This window comes from Labeo rohita, chromosome 17 (assembly GCF_022985175.1).
Source record: "Labeo rohita strain BAU-BD-2019 chromosome 17, IGBB_LRoh.1.0, whole genome shotgun sequence".
NCBI classification, from domain to species: Eukaryota; Metazoa; Chordata; class Actinopteri; order Cypriniformes; family Cyprinidae; genus Labeo; species Labeo rohita.
Window position 1 is genome coordinate 12,600,466 of NC_066885.1, and position 22,181 is coordinate 12,622,646.

General features: G+C 35.2%; 1 protein-coding gene across 2 annotated transcripts in view; it reads right to left on the reverse strand.

Moving 5' to 3' along the window:
• Nucleotides 1–22,181, reverse strand: part of sorcs3b (sortilin related VPS10 domain containing receptor 3b) — a 74,312-nt gene that overhangs the window by 46,381 nt on the left and 5,750 nt on the right. For both annotated transcript variants that reach the window (XM_051133857.1, XM_051133856.1), the window contains exon 2: nt 4,245–4,312. In XM_051133857.1, the coding sequence (XP_050989814.1) occupies nt 4,245–4,312 (68 nt within the window). The remainder of the gene's footprint in view (nt 1–4,244; nt 4,313–22,181) is intronic.

A 22,181-nucleotide genomic window follows, 5' to 3' on the forward strand; every position in this document is an offset into this window, starting at 1 on the left:
TCAAAATCTGTCAGTTTTATAGCAAATTGATTACAATGAGACATTCGTTTCATTAAATTATAGCCTACTGTCGTCTGTGGCGTCCAGTCTTTCGTTCCTCACATGTATTTAAATAAAAACACTTTGACTTTATTCTTGTAATTTTGACTTTATTCTTGAAACATTTAGAGTTTATTCTCATGATTTTGACTTTATTCTCAAAATATTTCCTGGCTCTTCCAAGCTTTATAATGGCAGTGAATGGGTGTTGAAATCTTGTTAAGTGATGACAATGCGTCCATCGAACTCACCAACGAACGCTGTTTCTGGGTCCAAACCCCAACTCATTTCACTTGAGAATACTATCTAAGCAGCCATTTATGAGCATGGTTTAATCATATTTAAGCTAAACGTTTTCAGATTTACGGTGTACACTACCGTCTTCGTGCTCACAGCGTCCCAAACACAAATAATTTTTATTTATTTATATTTATATTTTCATTGTCTGGCTATCTGGGATTTCGGTATGGAGTTAAAGGGTAGGATTATAATTTTTTGGTAGTATTATATAACATTGTGAGTGTATAATTAGTGCCATTTGTTGTTTTCTGGAATCATCTGACAGAGCGTTTGGACCCGGAAGTCACGGAAGAGGTGACGCTTGACGTCAGACTTAAAGGAGAAGTCCACTTCCAAAACAAAGATTCACATGTAATGAACTCACCCCCTTGTCATCCAAGATGTTCATGTCTTTCTTTCTTCAGTCATAAAGAAACTATGTTTTTTGAGGAAAACATTTCAGCATTTTTCTCCATATAATGGACTGATATGGTGCCCCGATTTTGAACTTTGTTTTGGAAGTGGACTTCTCCTTTAACAAGCGAATAAAGTGCTTTCTTCAATCATAAAAAGTGCTCCACACAGCTGGAACACCACTCTCTCAATGAATGCATGGACGCCAGTTAGCAGAAGCTAGAGATTACGGTTTATTCAGTTTGAAATATGGATATTTTTCTTACGCAGAAGGCCTTTATTAACCCCCAGAGCCGTGTGGAGTACTTTTTATGATGGATGGATGCACTTTATTGGAATTAATATCAACAGCCTTTCACTGACATAATAAAGCTGGGAAGAGCCAAGATATTTTTTAATATAACTCAGATTGTATTCGTCTGAAAGAAGAAAGTAATATATACCTAGCATGGCTTAAGGGTGAGTAATCATGGTGTAATTTTCATTTTTGGGTGAGCTGTCACTTTAAGGACAAAAATTGTCAATTCCATTGCGTTCTTAACAGGTCTGAACAGTGCAGTACAGAAGCATAAAAGTAAAGGAACTATGCTAGTTCAGACAGAACCAGTTAGCCATTAAAAAATTGAGGGTCTAGGGTTTTTAAATTTCATTAAAGGTACTTTAATCGCAGTGAACTGTAGAATTCACTGGGAGCCATTTTAATGGATAAAATAGTTTGGAAATGCTCAAGTGAGAAACGCCCCAGTTGAGCAGGGAATTTTTAAACAGCCCCTTTCAGACAGCCAGAGAGAAATGCACCGCAGCAGTCTAATCTGAAACTTAAAAAAGCATACTAAAGTACGACGAGCTTCTCAGCAACTTGTAAAAAGCCAGAAAAAAGTGTTTTGTGAATAGTGAGGGTTTATAAATGAGTAAATGATTGTTCTCTGTGATGTGAAGTCGAAATTAATGGGGGAAAAATTCTGAAAGTGAGGTGACAGAATGTACAGTCAGTGCTTTCTTTCTCTATGTACAAGCCTGGCTTACACAGCTACCTTGCAATTCTTTTCTTTCCATTGTCTGCACACTATGACAGAGAGAGAGAGAGAGCTAGGTCATGGTACAGAGCGTCCCAGGAGAAGACAGGGATTAAGTACTTCACCCCGGGGCATATCAGCAATGGTCAGTGAAAGTGCTTCCGAGCAGAATTTCATACCAGATCTTTGCCATTCATATAGTCCGGTGTACTTGCCACTAACGCACTTGTGGCTAATGTAAGAATGTGTGTTGATTTGTAATGGGCTGGAAGCGTAATACTAATACCACAGCATTATCAGATCATTTCATTCAGGCTGGTTCAGCAGTGCTGCAACAGTTAGAAGGTTCACATCAGTTACTGTTGGAAGAATGCAAGTTTTATGTCTCTGCCCTTTTCCTAGCACTGTTACAAAATAGTCCCTGTGCTCTCACTATAAAATATTGAGTAAAAAATATTGAGTCCGTAACACACACCCAAGAGGAACGGCAAACTTTACATACAGAAGGCGTCCAACAGAGGATTCTGTATTTACAGGAATTTATGATGAGCTGCCCTTTGTGAAAAAGAAGTGAGCTAATTCTATTGAACCTGCACTTGTAGTGTACTTCAAATCTTAGAAGAATATATATTTAAAAACTGTATGTTTTTTGACATGAACTTGATGTTAATGTCTTTCTTTCTTCAATCAGTTTTTGAGAAAAACGTTCCAGGATTTTTCTCCATATAGTGGACTTCAGTGGTGGCCAATGGGTTAAAGGTCCAAATTGCAGTTTCAGTGTAGCTTCAAAGGGCTCTACACAATCCCAGTCAAGGAATAAGTGTCTTAACTAGCGAAACGATCTGTCATTTTCTAAACAAAATTTTGAAAAGTTAGTTTGTGGTTAGCTCTTCATCGGAGTACTTCAGTTTTCACTTAGGGTGAAAAACTCAATTTAATTTTCTCATCCAACTTCAAAGTCATCCGAAGTCATTGTGTTTCCTTTTTTGTAAAGGCTATTTGACTTTCTTTGCACGTTTGCTTTGTAAACACTGGATCGGTACTTTCGTCTACATCACACGTAATGCGTGAGGTCGAACTAGTGCAAGATGAGCATTTGTGGTTAAAATATATAAATTTGTATTTTTTTTTTTGAAAATTATTGATCACTTCAATAGGTAAGACCCTTATTCCTCAGCTGGGATCGTGTAGAGCCCTTTGAAGCACTGAAACTGCAATTTGGACCTTCAACCCCTTTTGGGAAGTCCACTATATGGAGAAAAATCCTGGAATGTTTTCCTCAAAAACCTTAATTTCCTTAATTTCTTTTCGACTGAAGAAAGAAAGACATGAACATTTTTAACTGACCGTATTGAACTGAGTTCACACAGACTTTGACAAGAAGAGCGTTTGAGGTTAAAAAAATATAAATTGTCAATTTGATTCAAAACGACCAATCGTTTTGCTTGATAAGACCCTTATTCCTCAGCTGGGATAGTTTAGAGCTATTTGAAGCTGCATTTAAACTACGTTTTGGAAGTTCAAACTTGGGGACACCATTGAAGTCGACTATATGGAGAAAAATCCTGAAATGTTTTCCTCAAGAAACATAATTTCTTATCGACTGAAGAAAGAAAGACACAAACGTCTTAGATGACAAGGGGGTGAGTAAATTATCTGTAAATTTTTGTTCTGGAAGTGAACTTCTTTAAATCATTACTTTTCATTTGTCATGATAAACTTTAATAATAATTTTTCATGCTCTAAAGAAGTTCATTCCACTTGATGTGTTAACTAACATACTAAAGCACATGTAAAGTACTTGATTATAATTATATACAGTTTTACTATATAATAATTGTAATATAGTGTTTTATTTGATATTATGCTTAATGATAATGTATATTTTAGTTTACCATAAATGTTTATCAGTACATTCGGCAACAGATGTTAACCATATTTCAAGGACAATCAGAGTAATTATATGTACTTATATCCTACTTCAGTGGTTAAAAAAGCACTTTAAGTCAAACTTATTGCATTAAGGATTAGTTCAGACAAGACGAGCGTTTGAGGTTAAAAAATATATAAATTGTCATTTTAGAGCCCTTTGAAGCTGCATTTAACCTGCATTTTGGAAGTTCAAATTTGGGGGCACCATAGAAATCCATTACATGCAGGGAAATCCTGAAATGTTTTCCTCAAAAAACATAATTACTTTACGACTGAAGAAAGAAAGACATAAACATCTTTGATGACAAGGAGGTGAGTACATTGTCTGTAAATTTTTGTTCTGGAAGTGAACTAATACTTCAATATAAATTAGAAGTAATGAACACAATGGTTAAACAAAATCAAAAACCCCAACCTTTTAGACAAAAATCCAAAAAAAGAGAACGTATTTTCACCCTGTTAAAAGTATGCTAAAGTGTAGTTTGTTTTCACAAGGGTTACCAGAGCACTGACGCTCAAAAGACTTGTAATAATCTCAGAGTTTTCTAACAGAAGTAGGTTTACCTCCATAGCGAACTCTCCGTCACGGTTCCCAGGTTAAAGTCGAACAGTTTTGTCAAAATCAGGATCACCTAAAAGAAAAACACGCAGACATTTAACAAATCACCCAGCAATCTCCATTTACACATTTCCCCAGCTACAGCGCTCTTAATGTGCTACGCTAAATGATAAAATGTCTGTCAGGCAGCCTCACAGTGATGGATGAGAGTAAATATCAGGTGTGAATTTTATTATCTTGAGATGACAGCAGAATAAGAGGCAATGCACTCAGAGCCAGGACAGCCTGATGGAGGTAATGATGATCAGGGGAAGAGAAGAGAAGAGAGAGAGAGAGAGAGGGAGAGAAAAAAAAAGAAGATGCTGTACACATATACGCTAAAACACAAACACGCTCAAGCTGTCAAATGTCACGGCGAAACGTGGCAGGTAAAATGCTTTGCTCTTCCCACCTGACAAAACATTCTGAGCACACGCTCATAAACAACAGTGAACAAACGAGCATCTGTCTTTCCACTGTGAGTTTTTACTACAAAAAAGAGAAAGAGATAGAGAGAGACTTTGAATCAAAAGCAGACAGTAAGTGGTCCCTTTGCGACCGTGTCTGTGTGAGAACACAGTCTTCAGTATCGCGTCCACACACTAATGAATATTAGTCTAAAAGGTCCAATATTTCATTTCACACTCCATGATTGTTCCCTAATGAGAGTTCAGTCAACAGCAGTATTGTCATTAACCTAAAAGAAAATCGAGTAATAATTCACAAAACGGATGCGGATGCAAACACAGCCGTTATAGGAAAACCCATTCCAGCCTATCGGCGAGTCTCTGACTTCGCACCGCGATACGGGGTCTCGTGTTTGCGTACGCGTGTGTGCGCAACCTTCACTCCTCACGGCCCCACCTGTGACGGGACGTTTTCATCTGAGGTTAATTAACCAATCATAAGAGGACAAACTATTAGCATATCCAAATACAGCATATCTGAAAGAGCAGGACCCCAGTCAAACTCACTCAGCTTCCTGAACCAGCAAAACCACCGTGATACTAGAACTAATTACATCTCCTGAAAGAGCGAAAGAGAGAGAGAGAGACCGGTGTCCATGGGGCTGAAAATGAATATTAATATCAAAGTCGAGGTTTCTATTGTCCGTTTCTATGAGGTCAATAATATGTGCGGCGATGTTATGCAGATTTAATTACATTTGCATATGAATGGTGGGTTTGATCAGTTCATGTTCAAGCTAAGATCAGATTCAGTTTAAACATGAATGACTTACTGTCATATTACAGTCAATACGCTGAGGTCTGTTCAGTCTCTTTATTCTTCTAACCTCGAATACATGAAAAAGCTTCGCCGTTACATTCATCTTTTTTGTTCTTCTACCTTTTGTTCTCTCTGAAATAAATGTTTCATTACATGCGAAACATGTCAACATTGTTGGAGACTCAACATTCCTGTCTTTCTCAGCTAGAGCCGCTATGTCATAAAATACGTATTACACGCTGAATCCTACAACATTTCCATTTCCATAATTCCCATATCTATTTCATTTACTTTATTGCATTTGCCCATGAAATATGATTATCCAAATTGCAGCTTATAGTGCTGTGTATGGCCATTTTGTTGTGCTCTGTGTGATACCATGGAAACAACTCCTGCTAAGACCAATCAGTATCCACTGAAGGCTGCTCACTTGACAGTGACAACAAGTAGCAGTGAAATCAAAAACAATAACCGGAGTAGGAACAGATGGTACAGTGCTACAAACATAGCGGATGTTTCTTCCAGAGGAAGCTGAAAATACTTTTTCCGCTTTTGTGCAAGAACTATTGTTTTAGGAACTGTTTTTTTTTTTTTTGCTGGACACATGCATATGAGCGTTTAAAAACACCAGGATTGATTAAAAGTGTACGGGATGTGAGTATATTTAATTTTGCACAAAAAACATCAGGTGTACATAGTAAAAAAGGTACAAATTACTGTTTTGATCTAAATATAAACCAGTCTTTGCCTTTAAATTGGCTACAAAAGCCATTTTTAAAGGTTCATGAAACCCCAGACTACTTTTTTTGAGATTTGAGCAGAGGTGTTTGTGTTGCACATCGTATATGACAATGTTAGCATCCAATGTTAATGGATCGAGGGAGACTGTTTTGGTTTGCTTTGTAAGTAGAATTCGGCACAAACGCGATTCATTCATAAGGTGAGTGTATTAGCAGTTTTACAACTCAACGAATCAAAAGGATTATAAATGCCGCAAAATAAGCCTTAAAAGTTAATATAGGTGCAACAGCACGTTCATATATACACTACCGTTCAAAAGTTTGGGGTCAGTACATTTTTATTGTTTCTTTCTTTCTTTTTTTTTTTTTTTTTAAGAAATTAATACTTTTATTCACCAAGGATGTATTAAGTTAATAATTAAAAGTTTATTAAAAGTTAATAATAAATAATTTACATTGTTATAAAATATTTATATTTTGAATAAACATTGTACTTTTTAAACTTGTTATTCATGAAAGAATCCTGAAAAAAAAAAAAAATCACAGGTTCCAAAAAATATTTGGCAGCACAACTGTTGATATTATCCAACATTGATCATTCTAATAATAAATCCGCATATTAGAATGATTTCTGAAGGATCATGTGACACTTAAGACTGGAGTAACAGCTGATAAAAATTCAGCTTTTCATCACAGGAATAAATTCTATTTTAAAGTATGTTAAAATAAAAAACATTATTTTATATTGTAAAAACATTTTTGCAATATTACTTTTTTTCTATATTTTTAATCAAATAAATGCAGCCTTGATGAGCATAAGAGACTTCTTTAAAGACTATTACAAGTCTTACTGACCCCAAACTTTTGAACGGTAGTGTATGTTTTCAATGCAGAGTGCAAATGGCTGTGCATTTATTTGTGTTGTTAACTTTGAGCGAAATCGCCCCTCTTCCCCCTCCGCTCCGCAGCGCACCACGCCCACTTTTGCAGCATTTTTCAAAACTATGGTGAGAACTAACCAGTGCTGAAACAGGGGGGGGTTTCATGACCCTTTAACATTAAAATGACATAAAGGTGTCTACTGAACCTTTATTCTGGGGACTGATATTTAAAAATGTTAGAATGTAATTAAATATGTGATTAAACTATAATAATTCAGAAAATTAAAAAATTTACATACACTGTGTTTCAGCCATATTCAATAAGATCCCAAATTGATTCTGTTTAAGTCATTTCCATTTAGCCAAAGTAATATATGCCCAGTGGCTTGAATAACAATGTCTTATTTTATTAGTCTTTTTAATCATAATTAAATCAGTACAGAATCTGTGCCTGCAGAATTCCACAGAAACCTACGCAGAATTTTTTTTTTCAGAATTACAACATACAGATTGGATGCTCATTTATTAAAGACTCTGGCTAATTTGATGATGCTTTCAGAAACTAATAAAAGTACAGTGCTCTAAGCACATTTAACATATTTTGATTGATATAAACTCATCAGAAGTACAAAAAACATGAAAAAAATTAGCAGATTTCTACATGCTTAATATTCTAAGTATTCATAGTAAGTGCCTTTTTGCACGAATGAGCATAAAAAAATGTTTGATTAATTTTTTCACATTGATTGCTTTTTTTCAAGTGACTACCCTACTAAAATTATTCTGTTTTATTTATGTTGTTGTGGACCATGACATTTTGAAGACGACTCAAGGCTATTCTCAAAGAGGACCATAAGCCTTTTAAAATCCACTCATGGGAAATCATGATACACTTGTAAACTTTAGCTTTTAAGCTACAACTTTTTAAAAATGAAATAATATATAGACTGGGACAGGTTGACATTTTAAATCAATTTGTTGACTGAAAGGCTTACCTTCTCCATCTTTCTTTTGAAGCCATTATAGAATGTAGTATTTTTCCAAGAGAAGAATAAGGCCTGTGATGTTTTCTAGTTTTCTAGCCACGGAACATAAATGACACCACTCTTGTCTTAACTACATGCAGCTTGAACTGCTGAGGAGTATTGTTGCATCAATATCAAAATTTTGGCTTCAGTAAAATTCCAGCCTCCGGCACCTCAACTAAATCAACATCTTATGCAACAAATAAACAGCCTCTGGCAAAAATGAAATGAAACTACTGTATGATTGTCAAATAGGCCTAGTATCAATAATTCATGATTAACACATTAACACATCCATTTCCTTAATAATGAAATGCATATGAAAAAAAAAGTAGATTTCTGCAACAATTCTACAGTTTCTCAAAATGCACAGGAAATGCACTTTCTGAACCAATGCAAAACTGCAATGAGTAAACAGAACAATTTTGCATATGGAATAGTTCACCCAAAAATAAAAAATTAGTTATTCATCATGTTGATCCAAAGCCATAACACCTTCTTTCATCTCTGGAACACAAATTACGATATTTTGAATGAAATCCAAGAGCTTTCTGACCCTTCATAGACAGCAATGAAACAGACACATTCAAGGCCCAGTAAGGTAGTAAGGACATTGTTAAAATCGTCCATGTGTCATCAGTGGTTCAACCGTAATTTTATGAAGCTATGAGAATACTTTTTGTACACAAAGAAAATAAAAATAATGACTTCAACGTATGAGCATTCTGACATATAATGTCCATCTTTTTTAGTTTAGCAAGGACTGTTTTATGAACAGAAGGGATCTTCCTCTGATTGGTAAACAAGACTGCATCAGAACATGCATGCATTGTGGTACTGTCGTGAATGTGTACCAAAGACTGACATGGAAGATAGGAAATAGTTAAATAACGTTGTTATTTTTGTTTTCTTTGCACACAAAAGATATTCTCGTTATAAATAAACTGCGTTACTAACGGCATTACTTTTTTCAGTAACGAGTAATCAAACGAATTACCATTTCCCCTGTTACAACGCCGTTCCCATTACTGACAATAAAATGCAGTGTTACTATAATTGAGCTCACTGAAGTGTCTTTTCAGAGTAGGCTCTCTCAGCCATAGGACCTGCGCATTGCGTTCTTTTTCTGAGGTAAATTCTGGCTTATTCCTCTCAGTGTGTCTTCTTCCAGAAATGTAAAGTACCCAAGATGAACTTGATGAATATTCACATTTGTTTACAGAGGTGATGTGGGCATTTACCTACATGTCTGCGCGTCTAAAGTGAATGTTTAAAATTTGAAAAGAAGAACTGCTTGTGGGTGTGATTACATTAGAAATAATAAGTTTAGACCAGTGTTGCCAAGTCTGCAGTTTTCCTGCAGAACTGTTGCTTGCAGGTTGTTTTTCATGTCCACAGGTTGAAGCGACCCCAATAACGTTATATTTAGCCCCTGGAATGTGCACTGTACCAGGGGAACCCCTCCAAAAAAACGTGTATTTTACCCCCGAAAGGCAATTTTTACTGGGAAACCCCCTTGAAACATGATTAGACTAGTTTTGAGTAGCAATTTGGCGGATTTTGTTCTGAAAACCTGGCAACACTGGTTTAGACAGGAAAAACTGAACCTTGCGTTGGTATTATGTGTGTTACTTAATCAGAGAATATTTGTTTTCGACATGACTTAATTTAAAAGTAGACATTTTTTAAGCTTTCAGTCTTTCTGTACATATTTCTCATGTCTGTGAGCGAGGTATTCACTGAGATTCAGGTTGTTTTATTTGCGTGTCTGTGAAGAGAGATGACAGAGACCGAGACGACAGAGAGCGCACCCTGTTTATTTTCTTTACAAAAGCAGATTGTTTTGTTGTTATTATGACTATACATAAATAATAGTAGACTTTGCCGTTTCAAATGATATAACGTCATGTTTAGCCCCTGGAAGGTGTCTCTCACATTGTCCCACAGCAACCTTAAAATAGTGTAGATTAGTGTACAGTGTCTTTTTCATTTAACATTGGTGGTATCCAAGTCATTTGACATATTTTTTTTTTTAACACAGTAACACAGTAGTTACTTTCCCTGTTAATTAGTTACTTTTATAATGATGTTATAATGATCATGCCCAACCTTGCTAATGTCACGTGTTGTTGGGAGGAGAAACTCGAAGGAGCCAGGAGATCAAATAAACACCATTTTAATAAATCCAAAAGTGTTAACAAGACAAAAACAACCACGTAATACAACAGTGACAGGACAAAGAAACTGAGGAAACGTAGGGCTATAAATACTAAACAAACAAGGACTAATGAGGACAATAAACAAGAACCAGGTGCAGGGAATAATCAATTAACTTAACAAGGAAAGGAACATGACCAAATAAGGAAAACAGGAACTAAGAAGTAACATAGATGTGACAGCTGATGTCACTTGGACTAATTTAATGATCTCCTTCTTACCTTTCTGGGGCTTGAACACGGTATTTCTGCTGCTGTCTGTGCAGGGTCAGAAAGCTCTTGGATTTCATCAAAAATTTCTTAATTTGTGTTCCAAAGATGAACGAGGGCTTTACGGGTTTGGAACGACATAAGGGTGAGTATTTATCATTTTTGGGTTAACTATCCTTAATGTTTTTACAATAATACAATATTCATTGAGCGTTTATGACAAATCCCACTATTTATATATATATTTTTTTTAAAGTACAGAACAAACAGCTATAATGTCAATAGATAAATGTGTTAAAAAACATAACACATTTAATGAATCTCACACATCAACACATTCACTTTTATGCTTCACATCACAATGCCTGAAATGCCACTCTATGCTAAAGCACAGAATGTTATTGACTAGGCCAAGTAACGGCATTTGCCAAATTACTTTTTTTAGTGCCGGTATACTAATCAGCCCTATGGAGAGTAAAACAGACTAGAGGCTCATGATTCCCCAGCAGGTTGTCTTGAGGCAAAAATAACCTATAGCAAAACCACACGCGTACCTGAGCGCATCCAACGGCAATCTGGAACCGCATTCGCAAACAATCAAGGAAACACGAAGACCCATTTTAAGTGGTAATTTTACTGCAAATGATGAAGCTCATAATTAAAACTGTTTCCGAAACCCCGCACAACAAAATCACATTAACACGGGTAGGTGATTAAAAAGTCTATATGTTCTGTGTCAGTTTTCGGTCAGAGACTTTGTTTTCAAACACTCAGTTGAATTCAATTAAAATGGTGAAATGAAATGGAACTACCTGCACATTGTTCCACTGGCATTCCTACAGCACAGTGCAGTCAGAGTAAAGCACTGAACGTTCTACAGAACCCAAAGAACAACACCGAATTCTCCATTGCAATACTACTTCTATGAAAGCAGAGAAACACGTTCATTGTGATTCTGCTCTCAAAGGAGTCATGCAGCACATTGTGACTTTTGTTTCTCTCTGGTGGACTTCGCAGCTCATATCTCAGTGTTTCTGGCACTAATTTGTTTCTGTGTACTGTAATACACCCCCCGAGTTAGCGCCACACTGAAATTTATGCTCACAATTTGAATAAAATACAAAGGACGGAGGAATCCTTATTCTCTCATAAATCCAGTGATCATGAACAGACTGGGCATAATATATCAGTTTAACTCTAGTGGAATTGAAACAATCAGTTTCGATGTGTGCTTGGAGTGTGTGGAATATTAATCCAACATTCCTCAATTCTTCATTTTCCTCTGTCTTTTCATTCCCTTTTATAGTGTTTTCTCCACAATCTGTCTTCTAGTGCTCTCTGAGTATCATGTTTAGACGCTGCCGTATGAATCAATAAACCTCAAGGCATTAAAATATGTTACAAAATGAAGAGAGGGGATGGGATGAAAAAGTAGAATTGATTTTTAAAGTGGTTTATTTTAATAAAATACAGCTGTATTATCATATGCTTCGCATGTCTGAATAGTATAATGAGGTAGGGCAAAAGCGGATGTTGAATGGAAAGGCTGCATTCGCAGTATCATAAATTCAACGGTGGTAATCAAATCTTAGATACATTTGTGCTACTATATTTGCTTGTTTGTGTCCGGTGGTTTATTTGGGGCTGTAGGGTATCATACCGATTTACACTCTAATGATAAACTCTCTGCGTTTTGTGTCTGCAAGTATGTCAGAGTTCTCACAGCATGATTTGAACTGCAGACACTCATAGCATGAAATAAAGTTTATAATACACACAATAGATGAATTTCAAGAATGAATTTGTGCTTTGGGGCTAGATGCGTTTTCTCATCAGTCAAATAAGCAAAAGATGTGCGCTCTCACACACATACACACACCTAGAAAAGGAGAATACTTATTCATATTTATGTTTTATTAATGCTCACTGCTTTGCCTTAGGAAAATCCACAAATCATCGCATTGCTCGATTCTGCCTCGCTGAAAATTTTCAATCATTTTCACACACTTCTGGATCTTATTTTGTGTTTATTCACCAGAAAGCCTGGAGGCCACACAGGGCCATAATAAAAACTCTGTACATTACCCAGCTCTTTAAACATAATCCTCAAGTACACATCTGCATATGAAACATGTGTGAATATAAATGACCTTCGTACGCTTCGCTCTGAGACGATCCCCAGTTAGAGCTCAAGCAGGTGCACATATGCGCACACATTCGCACGCAACACACATATACACGCTGTGCATAAAGTTTCTGCTGAGAGCAGCAGCCTTCATAACACTGCCAACAGCTGGGAGCTTTATTTTACTGCATGATATAAAAAGAAACCTTCATGTAAGCATACACATAAACACACACATATAAATCTTGACGTGTAACCAAACTTAGACATTTTGTGCATATTTTGAGCTACTTGTTTTTTGCCATATGGATTTGTGTTGTATTCTTATGCTTTTTTCACTTTTTCTTTTGTTTATTTTGATTCTGTCTCTAGCTTCTCTACACTTTAGAGAACTGGGCATCAATTTCAGACTTCTGGTTGAAAAACTGTTCCATGCTCCATTTTTCTGACGAATCACTGGCACATGAGCTTCTGCCAACATACATTCACAAACAAATCATAAAGACATCAGCACTTTGGGTGCTTGTTTTTTTTGCTTTTCTCTGCCAGACTTCTGACAATATCCTCTTGAAACTAATTTTTGAGAATGGTCTCACTTGAAATAAATGTTTATAATAGCCAAATATAAAATCTGAAAATGTTAAAGTGTCGGAATACATATTTTTACAATACCACAGGGAGGTCTTTACAAGTATACATGTACGATTTAGCATGATAAATGAGTACATGTCTTCCTGATGGCTTCATCTTGCTCTATGTAATGATTATATGCATTTAAAATGCTTTGTTTCCACCTAAAGAAATATTCTGGATAACTGTGACATTCTGTGGATTACCACAGAAATTAATTTAGACTTTTAGAGATTTTTTCAGAGATTTGTTTCTCAGTTAAAAAAGCAAAAAACAAATACCCTTATATATTTATATCTATGTGACATACAGCATTGGAATTTGATTTAGAACACTAACTATATACAATTCATCATGCTGTTTTTAAAATAAATTACAAGTATAAGTGCTTTACACGGATAGTTCACCCAAAAATGAAAAGTACCTCATCATTTACTTTCCCTTAAGCCATCCTGGGTGTATATGACTTTCTTCTTTCAGACAAATACAAACGGAGTTAATTTTTTTTTAAAAATCTGGCTCTTCCAAGCTTTATAATGGCAGTGAATGGGTGTTGAGATTTTGAAGTCCAATGAAGTGCATATATTCATCATAAAAAGTGCTTCACACAGCTCTAGAGGGTTAATAAAGGGGAAAAGCCAGAGGAAAGCGGAAAACAAAAGACCGATCATGAATTAGAAGTACAAAATAAATATTTCTAAAGACAAATGTTGGAGAATTTTGATAAAAGCCAAGAGGAATCTGGTTTTCCTTTGCTGTAAACAAAACTTGGTTCTCAGAAGATTAGCATATTCTCACTAGAGTTTACACTACGCCTACGTCCTGCGTCATCCGCTGGAATGTACAACAGATAGCAAAAGCTAGAGATTATGGTTTATAAAGTTTTAAATACGGATATTTTTCTTACAAAAATGCATTGATTCACTTCAAAAGGCCTTTATTAACCACTGGAGCACATTTTATGATGGGTGGATGCACTTTATTGGACTTCAAAATCTCAACACCCATTCACTGCCATTATAAAGCTTGGAAGAGCCAGGACATGTTTTAATATAACTTTGAATGTATTTGCCTGAAAGAAGAAAGTCATTTACAACTATTATGGCTTTAGAGTTAGTAAATCATGAGGTAATTTTCATTTTTGGGTGAACTATCCCTTTAACAAGGATACATGCTTCACCTTAATAGAATGACCCCACCGAAGTGCATTACTAAACACACTAATTTTGTTTTCCTTAAAATATGAGGGACAACTCAAATCATTATTTTCTTAAAACAATGCTATTTTAGTCCTGCTGGGTTTTATTGGTGCCAGGCATTTTCTGGGATGTTTTACACAGGATTGAATAAACAGCTTCAGACTAATGCCTTTGGGGACCAGGTGCGTACATGTAATGTATGGGTGTATCTGTATGTCAGAAAAAGAGGAGTAAATAGAACCTACCTTTAAAGAAGGAAGCCTTTTCTCCTTCAGAAAATCAATGTGCTTTCAGTGTTTCTTTGTCTATAAGAATAGGACTGTCTGTCTGAGTCCAGGTCGCCTCAAAGACAATAAAACCTCTGAAGTACCTGGTGAGATACAGATCTCAACTATTCACCCAGAGAAAGCCAGTGCTGTACCCCCACACAAGTAGGCGGTGCTGTCTGTACTGTAAACGTTTTGGTGACTAAAAAAATCAAAAGTAAACACTAATAACATTGCCAGATGAACCAAACCTGACGTATGAGTCTACTGTGGATAATTTCAGTGGCATGCGAAAGTTTGGGCACCCCATGCAGAATCTGTGAAAATGTGAATAATTTTAACAAAATAAGAGAGATCATACAAAATACATGTTATTTTTTATTTAGTACTGACCTGAGTAAGATATTTTGCATAAAAGATGTTTACATATAGTCCACAAGACAAAAAAAAGCTGAAATTATTAAAGAACCCCCTTCAAAAGTTTGGGAACCCTTGGTTCTCAATACTGTGTGGAGTTACTTGATCTACGACTTTTTTTTTGTTTCGTGATGGTTGTTAATGAGTCCCTTGTTTCTGAACACTTAAACTGAGCACTGTTCTTTAGAAAAATCCTCCAGGTCCTGCAGATTCTTCAGTTTTCCAGCATCTTTTGCATATTTGAACCCTTTCCAGCAGTGACTGTATGATTTTGAGATCCATCTTTTCACACTGAGGACAACTGAGGGACTTAAACACAACTATTAAAAAAGGCTCAAACATTCACTGATGTTACAGAAGGAAACACGATGTATTAAGAGCCAGGAGGTGAAAACGTTTTGAATTTGATGACCAACATAAACTTGTACCTAATTTGTCTTCCAGGAAACATGCAAGTATCTTCTGTTGCTTCCGAAGAGCAGTACTAATGGGGAAAAAATGATATTTCAACAAAATAAGAAAAATGTAGACATCTTTTCAAAAGTTTTCACCCCCCAGCTCTTAATGCATCGTGTTTCCTTCTGGAGGGGTGGGGTATTTTAAATAATTGTAGCTTTTTTTGTTGTTGTTTTCTTGTGGACTATATGTAACATCTTTTATATAAAATTTCTTACTCAGGACAGTATTAAATAAAAAAATAAAAATCACATGCATTTTGTATGATCTTTCTTATTTTGCTAAAATTATTCACATTTTTACAGATTCTGCAAGGGGTTCCCAAACTTTCGCATACCACTGTAAATTACAACTATGATATTAAACTATGGTGTTGTAGAGTTGTTCTGTATTACATTAAAAGTTCAATACTAATAATACAAACATAAAGCAAGAGATTTCATCCAAACTGTGTTCTAAACTTACATGAACTAGTGAACCCATGAGTGCACGGTAGAAGGAAACTAAAGCTAAGCTTTTCATATTTTAAAGGCCTAAGTTGAACATTATGGCTTATTATTGTAATGCTCCTAATTGTGGACCAATGACACATTTAATCAAGTGAAATTATTTCTTTTATGGAAAATCAAGGGAAACTGCACCCCCTAATGGTTGTGTAAACTAGTTTAATAGAGCCTAAATGTAATGTTCAACTATACAGCATTTTTTTTTAAAGAAAGATAGACCATTTATTTTAGAAACTGAAAGACGCTCGCAGCATATCATGTGAAGAATGAGCAAAAACAAATGTGAAGAAAAAAAGCTTTGCTTTTTGCCTTTGAACTAAAACAATAGATGTTAAAAGTATTAGATGAACAATGAGCTGTTTAGCTCTCTGAAAAACCTGCTGTGAGATTATTGGCCCATATAAAGCGGTAAATATTCATGGCCCTTCACCACACAATGTTAAACAGAGGTGTTAGTCATTTTTAAAAGGATGTAGCCTTTTAGAGGAGATTTATTTTTCAGACCTGCCACAGAACATTAGCACAAGCTGTCACTAGGGTTAAAGGGCTAGAAATATGAGCGAAAGTTTTGCCATGGAGGTAAAAATAGATTGAACTAAGCTGCCATCCGAACAAAGTCAAAATAAAGAGAGTCAGATTAAAGCAAAAAGGTTGCATCATTAACATGAAAGACACTCGAGGGTTTTAACTTTGACTTGAACGTATCTCTGCTCCCTACAAACACAGATTCAGTGATGTCACTTCCTTTCTGTGGCAGAACTGGGTTATAATAGCGTGCTCTCTAAATTTCGCGTGACCTCTATGTTAGGCTATTTTATTTTGATCTGACTTCCTTTGTTTCTTGTTCCCTGGCTTCCTTTGCTCCTTTCTATGTCTTTCACTGCGGTTCTCTAGAGTCTGGATACCCACTCGACCTCCGCTGCCTCTGCCTTTAATTAAAAAGACAGAGAGACAAGCTGGCTCTCTACAGACCAATAATTAGACACACACACAGGTCTCAAAGACATTCACAGGCATACATGCACATCAGTGCCAAACACACATACACACACTCTCTCTAAAGACCAATGACAAATGCTCTCATCTCCCATCTCCAGGTCACTTCTGACACTTGCTCTCTACATCCCTGGAAAGTGTACAATAACCACAATTAATCTGCATGCTCATTAATATTCAGCACTGTGACAAAGCATGGATAGCAGCTCATAATGAATAAATCCGTCACCGCGAATCCCATTGGAAGGAAAAACAGGTCACTGGCCTGCATATATTTGAATGTGAAGGGCACATGGCCGCTTTCATATATCTTACTATTATTGAGTATGTTTTATTACTGAGAAATACAGTGGCCTCAAAAATATTCGGACACTGAAGTTACTGCTTTATATAAAAAAGATTATTTTAATTTTAATTTTCAATTTTTGCATTTATTATAAAGAAATATATACACTTTAGGCAAAACATTTCACAAAAAGAAGTTTGTTAAATAAAACAACAAATATATAATTCAAAAGGAAGACAGGAAGTAAATGGACACCTTCTAGTGTAACATGACAGTTAATGTGATAAACTACACCTGCAAGACTCCACTGTAAATTTGAGAGGAACTGACTTCCCACATCTGTGACATTTTATTATGATGGTCCCTTTGAGAAATTCTGTTGACTGTAAATAATTTTGCAACTTTATGTCAACTGACTATCATTAGTAGAGTATTAGTTGAGTGTTAGGGTTAGTAGAATAAGTTGACATGTACTGGCAAAGTAACTAGTAGTCAGTAGAATATTTCTTAGCAAATATTAAGTAGTTTAATAATACTCTAATGACAGGTAGATAGTTACCAGAATGTAAGTGGACCATCAAAATACAATGTCACTTATAAATCCACTAAAATTGACCTTCAGGAGCACATTAAAATATAACTCAGTAGTATATGAAATATTTTAAATTAGTTAAAATATTTATTTTCTACAGGTTCAAGTGAATGTATCTAAATCTATTATCATGCACTATATAGTAGTCAACATTTGAAGTGGATCAAAAAAAGTTAATCAAAGTTGTCCTAAGACAAGAACGGGTATTGTTTTGGTTTTAGGACAACTTTGATGAAACGCTTTGATCCACTTCAAATGTTGACTAGTGTATTCTTATTTTTACTGTTACTTTAATGCATTTTGTGATTTTGATTATATAATCATCAAGTGTTTAAATAAAACTCAGAGGATGCCAGAAAAATGCAAGTATGTGGAGATGTGTCCTGTCAGCACATATTACTTCATATGGAAAAAGAAATCATAAATCTTACATGTGCTACATACATCTCCATCAGTCTTTATAATCCTGTAGTATTAGTATTGCAGAACTATTAATATAAAAGACAGGATGCATGGACATGATTTATTACCAATGGGTTGCTCATGTTCACATTGATAGATGAAAAAAGGGAAGGAAATTAAGCATAAACAGCTTAAATGACATCTAATAGTACACGGTATTACTAGATGTTATTTAAAGGCATAGTTCACCTAAAAATGAAAATTACCCCTTGATTTATTTACCCTCAAGCCATCCTAGCTGCATATGACTTTTTTTTTTTTTTTTTTTTTTTTTTAGATGAATACAGTTGGAGTTATATTAAAAATGTTCTGGCTCCACCAAGCTTTATAATGGGAGTAAATGGGTGTTGAGATTTTAAAGTACAATAAAGTTCCATTATAAAAAGTACTCCACACCGCTCCGGGGGCGGTTAATAAAGGCCTTCTGAAGTGAATTAATGAAATGTACGAAAAATATCCATATTTAAAATTTTATTGACTGTAATCCCAATAGGACATATTTCTTCTAATAACTCAGATTGTCCATCTGCAAAATGTTAATTATTTTACCAAAATAAGAGGGATCATACAAAATGCATGTTATTTTACAATAAGTCCACAAGAGAAAATAATAATTGGATTTATAAAAATGACTCTTCAAAAGTTTACATACACTTGATTTTTAATACTGTGTTGTTACCGGAGTGATAGTTTTTTTTTCCTGCTTAGTGATAGTTGTTCTTGAGACCCTTGTTTGTCCTGAACAGTTAAACTGCCTGCAGTTCTTCAGAAAAATCCTTCAGGTCCCACAAATTCTTTGGTTTTTCAGTATTTGTGTGTATTTGAACCCTTTCCAACAATGAATGTATGATTCTGAGATATGAAACACTCACTGATGCTTCAAAAGAAAATACAATGCATTAAGACCTGGGGAGTGAAAACTTTTTGAATTTGAAAATTAAGCTAAATTTAAATAATTTTGTCCTTTGGGAAATATGTAAGTATATTCTGTAGCTTCTGAAGGGCAGTACTAAATGAAAAATATTATATTTAGGCAAAATATGAAAAATGTACACATCTTTCATTTTTCATGTGAAAAAATTTGGTAAAATAATTAACATTTTGCAGATTCTGCAAGGTGTATGAAAACTTTTGACCTCAACTGTATTTGTCTGAAAGAAGAAAGTCATATACACCTGATGGCTTGAGGGTGAATAAATCATGGAGTAATTTTCATCCCTTTCATCCTTTCTTTTTATTCTTATTTTTCTAGTTCTGGTTGTACATTTTTTTTTTTTTTTTTTTTTTTATTTGTCTGGATGTTATTGGGATTTTGGTTGTACAGTAATGGCCTGCCACAGATGTCATGGCTATAGAAAGTTACAGAAAGACCAAGGACATGAGTTTTTCAGTGAGTTTTTCCCAACTTGCTATTGGTTAAAGTTTTTACTGGTCAACCTTCTAATTCAAAGGAGAAATATTTACTGTTATACAAAAAAAGTAAACTACTGTACACACTGAAACGACTGAATTGGCACAAAGTGTTCTACTGCAGTTCCCTTTTACAGAAGTGACAGTCAGAAACTTGAACTTGACTGAACTTACTATCTTTGCCACGTTTGTGAGTTTCAGCAAATATATGAGTGATGGAGCTTTGGAAATATGCACATACAGCAGGATAACCTAAAAAGAAGATCAGGAATATAAAAAGAAGTCTAATTATTTAGGTTTAAAAATGACTTTAAGCAACCACCACTAGATTTGTATATGTAATCCTCTAATATAAGATTGCTAAGCTTAACAACAACATTTTTTACAATGACAAGAGAAAGAGTTTTTTAATTCCAGATATTTATAATCCCCGGCTGTGGAAATGCTGAAAGTAGGGCTGTTTGTTTCACTTTCCCTCCACTTTGTACATAAATCTCTTTGCTGAGCAAATGACAAATTATTTCAGTTTCAAACTTATATTGGTACTAGATATTCTTATACTTTGAGAATAGCTGTGTCTCATAAATCATATGATTTTAAAATGATTAGTTAGTGGCACAATACATGAATCTGTAAAACGCAGAGTTTAACAAAATATATTCACATTGCTCTGGTAGATTCTAATAATGATTATGAGATTTCAGGGTTTGAGAGAATAAATCCTGAGGTTATGCAAGCAGCTCTGCACATTAGGAGACAAATTATAGAAGACAGAATGAGCATAGATTCACTTGTTCATATCATTATTAAGAGCAAAGCAGGTAAACGGATATGACTCGCTGTCCATAACGGAGGGACCGAAGCTTTAAAATCCATCTCTACACTACTTTAGCAAGTTTTTGGAAGTTAGTTATTGTATAGCTAATATCAGAAATACAGGTTGATGTCACAGAAGGTAACTACTCTACTTTAAATTACATGAACTTTAGAGAACTTCATTTTTGTATTAAAGCATACCTTGCTGAAACTTTTTACATCTTTCATCATCTTTGAACAAATGACAGAAAAAGGAACAAAGGAACAAAAAGATAACTATATGCACTCCTGTTCAAACATCTGAGGTCAGTATTATTTTATTTTAGGAAATTAATACTTTTATTCAGCATTAATCGATTAAAAGTGACAGTAAAGTCAATGTTACAAAAGATTTTGATGTCATTCAAATAAATGCTGTTCCTTTGAACTTTCTATTCATCAAAGAATTAAAAAAAAAATTCTATCACAGTTTCTTCAAAAATACTGTGCATCAGCACCAAATCAGCATATTAAAAAGATTTCTAAAAAAATCACGTGACACTGAAGACCGGAGTAAATTCAAAATGAAAATTCACCTGAGGTCACGGGAATAAATTAAAATTCAAAAGAGACTATAATAGAAAAGTTATTTTAAAATCACAATAGTTTCACTGTAATCCTAATTTTTGAACACTAGCATTTTTTGTTACAAGCATTCACAAACAGTATATAATTTTTTTTTTATTGTTTTTGTGTATGAGTGGGTAGCTGTTAACCTTTGATTTATTTGCTCCATCGTAATGTTCTCTATATTTTTTAAACTGTTGAAAAACATTTTAAGATGCATACTCTTTGAATAAAACTCACTTTCTTCTAAGAAACTTTTTTTAAAAAGTCAAAACTAAAACATTGGCATCCTCTCAAACTGCCCTAATATCGAAAGTCCTTTAAAACTAACCAGGCTTGATGTGTCCCCGAGTCAGAGTGTTTACTGCTACAGGCTCAGCCACTCTGCTGCCCTGAGATAGAGAGGACGCGCGCACACACACACACACACACACACACACACACACACACAAATGAACATACACTCACACACACACACACACACACACACAACCACTTTGGCTGTCACTCTAGAGTGAAACTGTTGGAGGATGTGTAGACATTTGGATGGACAGCCAAACTCTTCAAGGACATCCCTCATGCTCTCCGCAGGCCATGAATACCCACACGAACACATGCGCACACACCCTTGAAAGTTTCACATGAACGCACGCACAAGCCCACACTTGGACGTACTTGACTGCCATCTTCCTGTAGGGCATCAACAGAGCATCAACATGAAACCCGAGCGCAACAGACAGGCAAACAAAATAAACCCAGCGCAACCTATGATTGTACAGCCATAATCTGCGATTCTCTCACAGCAGGTCGGAGGGTTTTTTAGAACGCTAAAAATCA